Genomic DNA, 10,355 nt, shown 5'->3' with positions numbered 1-10,355 from the left:
CTGTCTGCTTCTTGTACTATGGATAACCACTAAGAAGATAACAATGTACAGTGTATTGACTATCAAAACTGTCCTATTAATCAGCTGTGAAAGTGTCTCATTCATATTTATTTCTCAATAAAAAAAAAGATGGTGTCCTTCATGCCACTCCTGACAGTCCAAGGATTAGAAGGACTACACATAGCGAATGGCCTACCACATTTTACAGAAAGCACTGTATTTCCAAGTAAATCTGGGAAAAATGCAAATTTTATACCTTCACTAAGGATGGGACCTTGTTTGCCTGAGGCTATGGAGAAAAAGTAAATATTACTAATGTCATTAGTAAGAGACTACTGCACTCCTTTGATCTCCCAAATCAGTTTGCCTGGAATTCTCACCCCAAAACACTATCCTGGCAACCTGGCAGCCTTAAACTACTTTGCACAACTGGGACACCTAACTTACAAACTTATGATGTGAAAACTGGGACACGTTTGAAATCTTTTGTATAGAAAACAGCACATGAACACTGGACATGGTGGTGCATGATTGTAATCCCAGCTCTAGGGAGACTATAAGAGTCCGATCTAGTAGTGAGACCATGAACATCCTGTAGACCCTTCCCTAAAATACAAAAAAGAAACAAAAAACAAAAAACAAAAAAACAACATATGGGCAGGCCAAATAGCTCAGTAGATTAAAGCACCTACAAGCAGGGGGGTATAGTGGGAGTTTCCCAGGCCTGGTGAGCAGGCGCCAGCTCCGCCTCTAGGGTAAGCTGTGACTGCAATTGAGATGGGGCATGGTGGCATGCACCTGTAATCCCAGCTCTTGGGAGGCTGTTAACAGGCGGATCACACTACAAGTCTGCTCTAGTAGTGAGACCCTGAACACTCTGTAGACCCTTCCCTAAAATACAATACAAATAAATAAATAAATATAAAATAAAATAAAATAATAATAATAAAGAAAAAGAAAACAGCACAAGGTGTCTATCTTGGTCAGAAGATGAAATCTTTTGTGCCTGAAATGTTAACAATGAAGTTAACTTCTTTGAAAACAATTTTAGTATGGAAGGATTTAATAATTCTACTATTATAGGAGGATTTTTTTTTTGGGGCTCCGAATGCCTTCAGGGCAGGTTTGGCTAGTTTGAGTTCTGGGGATCGAACCACAGCAACCTGAGTCTGACTGCTTTGTTGAAGCAGCCACTTAAAGAACTGAGCTAAGGGGAAGGTCCCCAATTTTATTATAAAAATAAAAATATATTGGGCTGGGGAGATGGCTTTGTAGAACAAGCGCTTCCCTGGCAAGTGCAAGGGCCTGAGTTCAATCCCTGGTTCTGCCAAAAAAAAAAAATAAAATAAAAATAAAGTCATAGGACTGGGCTGGTGAGATGGCTCAGTGGTCTAAAGCACCTACTTAGAACAAGCTTAACAAAGCACAAGGACCACGGTTCAATCCCCCAGCACCACATGCCAGCCAGCCCTGCCCCCTGGTGGGCTGAGCTGGCCACACACATAAATAAATAAATAAATAAATAAATAAATAAATAAATTTTTTTAAAAAAAGTCATAGGACTGTCCTGCTACAATGTTGTATATGGCAGATTTCTAAATTTCGATGTAAAAATGTGTAATTGTTTATTTTTATATATTTTTTTCTACATTCTATAGGGATTTAAAGTTTAGCATATCAACAACTGTTGGAAAACACCTGTTCCATGTTAGGTTTAAGGCGTTTGATATTCTGACAGATAGTGATATTAAGCTCAAATGCCTATGTTATAGGGTAATAATATCATAAAGCTTCTCTTCTGGAGAGTTAACAACTTAAGTTTGCACACCAAAAAATTAGAGGAAAAGAAGGGCTATAAGGACAGCCATTATTTTCACCCTAGCCCTTCAAGATCAATGAGGACTCAGGACATAAGTGAACCTGTACTGTAACATCCTGTAACTCAGTGGTGTTACATCCTGTAACACGCTGTAACTCCCAAATTTTCTGATGAAGGAGTTTATGAAGCCACAGAGGAAAGTGTTTGATGATGTACAGTGGGCCTAAGGAGAGTCACCTAGAGAGAAAATATTCTCTCAGGCTTTCAGAGAGAGCAAATTGGTCAAGCAATGGCTGTAACTCATCCACATGGCTGACACTGACAAAGGATCTACAAACTGCTGTACATGGTTTCAGGGTAAAGCCTGAAGGGATTTGGCTGACCTTGTCAGATATAAAAGTTATATTTTGTTATATAGGTCTTGCTCTATCTTGGTCTTAACCATCCAGCAGCAAAGTATAAACATGAGGTATAAAAAGTAAAGCCATATTCATATGCTGAGCTGTAAAAAGCTCAAGTCAACAACTTCTGACTTTGCCAGTTCCTCGAATAACCTCGTCGTCGTCCTCCTCCGGACTATTAAACTATATTGGATTATCTTGCTGAATTCACGCACCTACAGTATGTGAATGGCAATGGAACACCCATCTCTGACAAAACTAAACAAAAAAGGAGAATATAAATAAAGGACCATTTTGTAGTTAAAAAAAAAATCTATGTATCTGTATATACTTTCTCTTAGTTCAGTAAGATTTATACTAATAGGGTGTAGACAAGATATCATATCTGCATTTTGTACTCTGAATAACTAGCATGAAGACAACAATATGTAATGTATTACTTATTGTAACTGTCCTTATAACTTTTTTTTTGGGGGGGCGGCAGGGGGAGGGACTGGTGACTGAACTCAGGCCCTTGTGCTTGCCAGGCAAGTGCTTATTCTGAGCAATCTCCCCAGCCCCTACTAACCTGTCTTGAAACTGTCTCGTTGCTCTTTCTCAGTAAAATTAATTTTTTAAAAAAGGCATTTATATACTGAACCCAATTAATTCTGCTGGTTTTTCCTCATTTCATAGTAGGTAAGATTCTACAGTTGAAAAACAATGGATTTTGATTAAAAACTCTCAAGTTAGAAGCTAACTATGGTTATGCACACCTGTGATCCTGGGACTCAGGAGGCTGAGGCAGGAGATATTTGTAGCCAGCCTGGGCTACAAAGTGAGCTTAAGGCAGCCTGAACTGCAAATCAAGACCCTGTCTCGAAAAGACAGTTATTAAAAAAACAAAAACAAAAACACAAAAAAACCCCAACAACAACAACAACAAACTACCACCCCAAAAAGTTATATAAAATGTAAAAATGCTGGGGGCCGGGAGATGGCTCAGTAGAGTAAGTGCTTGCCTGGCAAGCACAAGGCCCTGAGCTCAATTCCTGGCTCCACCACAAAAAAAAAAAAAAAAAAAAAGTAAAAATGCTGCAACAGTGAACACTCAGGAATAGCCTCTTTGACATGTACGACACATGAATTTTTATTCCTATTCATGTGGCAATAGCACTCAACTATGAGATCATGAAGAATTTTTAAAAGGCTTTATTTTCTCCATCACGTCAAATGGAAGGTTTGATACAGAATTATGGTATAGGAAAGGGCCTTTCTAGAAATAACGAGGGGTTTCTTTCTAGAGCTAAAAGAGAATAAAGACACTTTTTCTTCCCAGATATAAACTTCTCATAATTTTTAAAAAATTTTTCTTTCTTTCTTGGTACTGGGAATTGAACTCAGGACCTTGTGCTTGTCAGGCAGGTGCTTGTGGCACTGTGCTATCTCCCTGATTTTTTGTAACCTCTGGATAGGAAAACATTTATGGGCAGTGTAAAAATTAGGAACAATCAGCCAGGTATAGTTTGCATGCCTGTAACCCTTGATCCTTGGCAAGGATGAGGCAGGAGGACTCCAAGTTCAAACCTGGCTTAGGCAACTGGGTAAGCATGTTAAAGTTTTTGGTTTTTTTGGCAGAACCAGGGATTGAACTCAGGCCCTAATTATTCTACTGACCTGTCTCCCTGGCCCTCAAAGTTAAAAAAATAAAAAGGTCATGAGATGTACAGCTCTGTGGTAGATGGCCTCCCTACGATGTGTGAAGACAAGGGTTCAATCCCTAGTACTACAAACCACAACCCAGGACTGAATGTTTAGTTATTTTTCCTATAAAACAGTACTAGGGAAGATACATTACAAATGACAGCCTTTCTAAAACTTAATTATTATTTTTAGTTTTTTGAGACAGGATCTCACCATATAGTTCAGACAAGCCTTGAGCTTAATTATGTAGCCCAGGCTGGCCTCAAACTCAAGGCAATTCTCCTGCTTCAGCATCCTAAGTGCTGGGATAATAGGTATGTGTCACCATGCCTGGCTCTTGAATTTTTTTTCTTATTTACTGCAGGGTCCATGGGGTCTCACTACATAGATCAGACTTGTAGTGATTCTCCTATTTTTTGGCTCCCAAACACTGGGATTACAGGTGCTTGCCACCATGCCCAGTCTCAACTGCCATTTCAGTGCACCCTGGGGGGTGGGGCCAGCACTGATCAAACCCTGGCCCCTGTGCTCTGCCCAAGTAGGCACTTTAGTCTGCTGAGCTATCTGGCCAGCCCATCTTAAATTATTAAAAACAAAAATTCCACATGTTACAATACTCTGGAAATTAGGTAACTCTGTTCCACCTTTGGTGCTGGGGAGCAGGCAAACCCAGGGTCTTGATGCTAGACAAAGGCTTTACCACTGAGTCACATCCTCAGCTGGAAGACAATACCCTTTAATACTAAACTGACTAACTTCACCACCCTTACTGGGGATAAAACTCAGAATCACATGGATGGTAGGCAAATGCTGCATCACTTATATTCCCAGCCCCAACCATCTTCAATTTTATTTTTTATTTATTTTTTTTTTTTTGGGGGGGGGGGACTGAGGATTGAACTCAGGCCCTTGAGCTTGCCAGGCAAGCGCTTATTCTACTGAGCCGTCTCCCTGGCCCCCTTCAATTTTATTTTCGAAACAGGGTTGATACAATTGTCCAGACTGTCCTTGAATGTGTAATCTTCCTGTCTTGGCTTCCCACGTAGATGGGTTTTCAGAAATGCGCCACTATAACTGATTTTTTTTTTCTTTCTTTCTGGCTGCCCTTATAGAATCAAATTATTTTTAAAAATCAAAGACATAAAAGCTGAAGCAAAGCAGTAAATTAGTGAGTCATATATTAGACAGTGTTTGGGTTTCTTCCAAAATTTATCTAAGTTGACTCTGAATTATTAGCAATGTTGGGGGCTGGGGAGATAGCTCAGTGGTCTAAGTGCCTGCCTGGCAAGCACAAGGACCTGGGTTCAATCCCTGGTACCACATGCCATGCTGGCCCTGAAGAAACCCTATACTAAATAAAGAAATTAGAGATGCTGAATATTAAATAATCTGGGGTCTTCTTGTGGCTATGGGAATCTTTGATGCAACAGTATCTATCCATCTCAGTTTGAAGCTGACTGACACAGCACACTTGGAACCTCACCACTCTGAAGACTAAGGCAGAAGTGTCACCAAGTTGAGGCTCAGCCTGAGGAACATGGCAAGAATTCATCTCAAAAATAAAAAAGGCTGGAAATCTATAGCCCAGTGCAAAAGCCCTAGGTTAATTCCCAGTACAGGGGAGGAAATCAGTTTGACTGATAAATACAGATTTTGTGAGCCCCCCCACCCCTGCCCCTTACCTCTTCATTGAGACTCAGGGCACTGAGCAGGGATTCTAGGTCCTCAAACTCTGCATAACCAAAACCTTTCAATCTGTCGGGATTGCTGGGTTCACGTGGCAAACGCACTGCACTGATCTGAAGGAGTAAAGATAAAGAGTTGAAAGCCTTTTTTGGAGCACACAAGCACCAATGTATATACAACCAATCTCTCTGAAGAATACTAGAGCATCTGGATGTCTCCAGGAAGAACACTACCAGAGCACAGAAGAGTTTTCATCCTGTTACAACTTTGAATTTTCACTCATTTGCAATTAAACTCTCCAAAACAAATGGGCCCTGAAATCAGTGTATTACTACTAATCCTAGCTTTGTTTCCATTTATATGTTACATTTCTAATTTTGTTTCATCTAATTAGGAACTCTATTTCCATAAGTAGTTTTATTTAGTCACTAATCCCATCTAGTTAATGGTCTAAAATGATGCCACTTACATTTAATCCTCTAAAGAATTCCTTAATAGACTCTTCTGTCACTTCATAGGGCAGGTTCCCTAGAAAAGCAGTGTAGGGTGGTGATTTGGGAAGACGGCTCCGATCAATATTGGGTTCCCGAGCAGCCCGTGGATCAGTGGGAAGGATTGAACGGTCAATTGGAGGTGCCCTATACACATCATCATCATTACTGTGCCAGGTGGTTGAAACTAGAAGAACCAATAAAAAGAAATTAGAGGAAATCTCCCTTACTACCATTCTAGAATAAAAGCATACCAACTGCCAGATATTAAAAGTACTGCAGCAGGAAAGGTATAGTAAGGCACAAGGCTGTAATTCCAGTACCATGAGAAGTAAAGGTAGGAGGATCACAAGTTTGAGCCAGCATCAGAAATTCAGTGGGGTATAGGAAAAAAAAAAAAAAGAAAGAAAGAAAGAAAAAAAAAAAAAAAAAAACAAATTCAGTGAGAATCCAGTCTCAAAACAAGAGCTGGAGTCGATATGATGGTGCAAGCCAGCAATCCCAGCACCTGGGAGGCGTAGGCAGGAAGGCTGCCTGGGCTACTAAGCGAGACCCTATCTCAAAAAAGATGAAGAATGTTTAAAAAGTAAGCTAGGCCTTTCTTGACTGTTCATTTCTGTTCCCATTACAAAGTCTGACAGCTTAATCCTTAGGTGAAACCCTGAAGCCCAAGACTTTATACAGAAATAAGTATGACTTTGAAGTCTACAAAGTAAAGATTCTTTCACATTACAGTGATGTGAATCATGAAACAGGTTTTGCCTAGGAAATAATAAAATTCCAAGCATGACAGTAAAAGAAAATGTACCATCTCCTTCCAGGTCATCCGTTTCATCAGCCCAGCTGACTGGTTTGGAGACATAGGTGGTTCCTCCACCAGTCCCTCCATCCTCAGCGAGAAAGTCTGTTAGGGAGATGGTCTTCCCCTTCTTATTCTTCTTTTTTGCTAATTTAAAAAGAAAATAGATTATGATATCAAAGTGTTCATACAACTGTACAATGTAGTATGTTAAATATATGAAGTACGCAACATAAAAGCCATCAAAGGACTAAATTATGGAACATACAAGGAAATAGTGTGCAGATACATATAGGGAAACATCAACATAATGGTCCAGAGAAAAGAATCTAATGGTAAGTAAAAATTGCAGAGACTGGGGAGACAGCTCAGTGGAATAAGTGCTTGCCCGGCAAGCGCAAGGTCCTGAGTTCAGTCCCTGATACCACCAATAAATAAATAAATAAAAATAAAATAAAAATTGCAGTATACATGTATCAATATACTTTTAAGTATAAGAAAGGGAAAGATGTTCAATATTTCCCTCTGGGAGTACAGCTGAGGTGGAGGAAATCTTTTTACTTTATGCTACAGTCACTGATTTACCATTTGAAATTTAGTGTATGTGTGCTGTCGGGGATTGAACCCAGGGCCTTGCATGTGCCAGGCAAGAGTTCTACTTTTGAGCTATATGTTTAGCCACATTTGAAAACTTAAATTTACCAAGTACTTCTATTTAAGACAGGTTGCCGGGCATGCGGGTATATCCCTATAATCCCAGCACTCAGGAGGCTGAGGCAGGAGGATCTCCGTAAGTTCAAGGCTACCCTGGGCTAACAGTGAGTCCAAGCTAGCATGAACTATATAGGGAGACAATCTCAATAAAACAAAACCCAAACTTAAAACAAAAGAGGTTATTAAATTCATTACTTCTTAAATACAAAATAACTTTTACCCTACATCATAACATTTTATATGGCACTTTTTCTGGGGCAGCATGAAGTCTAAACTTAGGGAGCACTGAGCCATACTCCTAGCCTTTATGTATTTTTTATTTTTTAATATTATTAGGGATTGAACCTAGGGTCTTGCAGGCTTGGTAAGCGTTCTACCACTGAGCACCTCAGTCTCCTTTAAAAAACTACATAGTTTGAGCTGGGTGTGGTGGCACACACCTGTAATCCCAGTAGTCTTCAGGAGGTTGAGGCAGGAAGACTGCTCTAAGTTTGAGGCCTGGCTGGGATACATAGTGAGCTCAAGGCCAGGCTTCTGAACTATGTAGTGGGAGAGCCTGTCGGAAAAAAACCAAGCTGCCCCAAAGCAGTTAGGAGGACATGTGAAGTGCAGACTAGACTTGAACCTGTGAGTCTCCTTCCTTAGTCTCTCCAGTTGCATATGGCAGTTTTTTTTTAAAATTTCAAGTACATATTTATTTATTTATTTATTTTTAACATACCTTTTTTTAAACATTTATTTATTGTGTGTGTGTGTGTGTGTGTGTGTGTGTGTGTGTGTGTGTGGCCAGCTCAGCCCACCAGGGGGCGCGGCTGGCTGGCATGTGGTGCTGGGGGATCGAACCGCGGTCCCTGTGCTTTTCCAAGCTTGTTCCAAGTAGGTGCTTTAGACCACTGAGCCATCTCTCCAGCCCCCGCATATGGCAGTTTTGAGGGATATTTGTTAACTGTAAAAATAACCATGAGAGCAAAGAATCGTAACTACCAACTTATAGAGGAAAGTCTCAGGTTAGGTGACTATCCTAGTTACTAGATGGCAGAAACCACAATTCAAGTGAAAAGCCTTTTCTATTATACCATAGGGATTCCAGTTTTTAAGCAACATATTAAGGTTTTTTTTTCATATTAATTTTTTGGAAGTCTATCAACCACAGCAAAATGCTGTTGTACTTAGTGTTATTTGAAAATGTTTGAATAGTTGACTCATATACCCTAAATCTCTCTGCTATATAAAAAAATTATCTCCTCTACCATAACACTTCATATTGAGATATGACACTAAAAGGAAAATACAAGAAAAGTAACAACCAGTGTTTAAATGTTTTCCATGATTATGAAATATTTAATCTCCAAATGCTTTGATTTAGTGAACTGATCTTGACTCTAGCCACAAAACTTCTAAGACAGCAAAATCAACAACTAATTAAGAACAGAAGGGATTCAGTAAATTCTAACACTAGCCCAAGAGCAAATACTACATGATGAAGAAAAAAAGTAGCTACCGTAACAAAGATCATCTTCATGACTTGTTAACCATGCTTTCCTTTTCCATGTTCCAATTCTCATCTAATTTTCAACCTAAGAGAGCTAAGTACCTGTAACTTGAAGCACCACTTGCTTAACTGAAGGTTGTTCTCTCACTTGGTATATGTCTTGCTTTTAATATTCAACTGTCAGGAAATTAAAGGTGACCTGTTTGCTACGAATGTTACAGCCTTCTGAACATTACAAGAACCTGAAGTATTATGGTCTCAAGGTGCAAATCTGATGAACTTGGCTGCAATAATATGAAAAAAAGATGTTCATTAATGTGAAATTTCTGTATTTCTCTCAAATGATTTAACACTAATCTGGCTACCAAGAGTACTGTATGTGTCACAAGTGACCAGATCACAGCTATTCTAGTTAAGAATCTACCCTAAAGCTTTGAGAGAAAGCAGCTACTCAATAGATTGAGTTTTATACCCCTGTTCTTCTCCAGCTCACTGCAAAGATCTAGGAGAAATTTTAAAAAGGTAATGTGAACAAGAAGGTGAATACTCAGTGCATAGCCATAGTCATTTTATTATATCTCTTAATTTAAAGTGTCTGGGATTAGTATGATACTTGTCAGAGCTCTTATCTTCACAGGGCTTAATCTAGCACCATTAGCTAATACCCAATTATTAACATGTCCTACTACTGGGAGAAAAATAGACGTAGTGGTCAGTCTACCAAGAGGTTAAGCTGAATATAAGAACAGTAAGAACCCGAGCAAGGTAGCCTTTTTCCCTTGGTACACATACAGCAAAGGGCAGAATCTGCAATTTTCTCTTTGAGTATATGGTTTAAATCAACTTTTTTTTTTTTGCGGAACTGGGGATTGAACTCAGGCCCCTGAGCTTGCCAGGGAACTGGCAACTCCACTGAGCCAACTCTCCGGCCCCTAAATCAACTTTGAAGATCAGGGTTTCTTAATTTTTAACTCCTTGATTCTTTTAACAAACAAAAGCCTCACACTCTAATATTAAAGTTTCAAAATAAATTAGCATACCTGAAATATTAAAGCACTGTTAATTTTAGAGCATTTTTTGAATCATGTATCTCCCCTTTCTCTAATTGTTGTCCTTCAATTGAGAAAACTGTTAATAACTTCAAGGATAAATTTCTTTATAAACTCTTCATCTTAAAGAATAGCACGGGCTGGTGAGATGGCTCAGTGGTCTAAAGCACCTACTTAGAACAAACTTAGCAAACACAGGGACCGCGGTTCAGTCCCCCAGC

General features: G+C 39.4%; 1 protein-coding gene across 1 annotated transcript in view; it reads right to left on the bottom strand.

Moving 5' to 3' along the window:
* Positions 1-10,355, bottom strand: part of Eif4b (eukaryotic translation initiation factor 4B) — a 37,622-nt gene that overhangs the window by 17,432 nt on the left and 9,835 nt on the right. The window contains exons 2-4 of the mRNA XM_004638004.2: positions 6,889-7,026; positions 6,059-6,267; positions 5,586-5,702 (exon numbers count right to left, since the gene is read on the bottom strand). Of these exons, the coding sequence (XP_004638061.1) occupies positions 5,586-5,702; positions 6,059-6,267; positions 6,889-7,026 (464 nt within the window). The remainder of the gene's footprint in view (positions 1-5,585; positions 5,703-6,058; positions 6,268-6,888; positions 7,027-10,355) is intronic.

Source organism: Octodon degus, unplaced genomic scaffold (assembly GCF_000260255.1).
Source record: "Octodon degus isolate 3935 unplaced genomic scaffold, OctDeg1.0 scaffold00093, whole genome shotgun sequence".
Classification (NCBI taxonomy): Eukaryota; Metazoa; Chordata; class Mammalia; order Rodentia; family Octodontidae; genus Octodon; species Octodon degus.
Note: the sequence above shows the minus strand (reverse complement) of the source record. Positions and strands in the feature narration are given on the sequence as shown.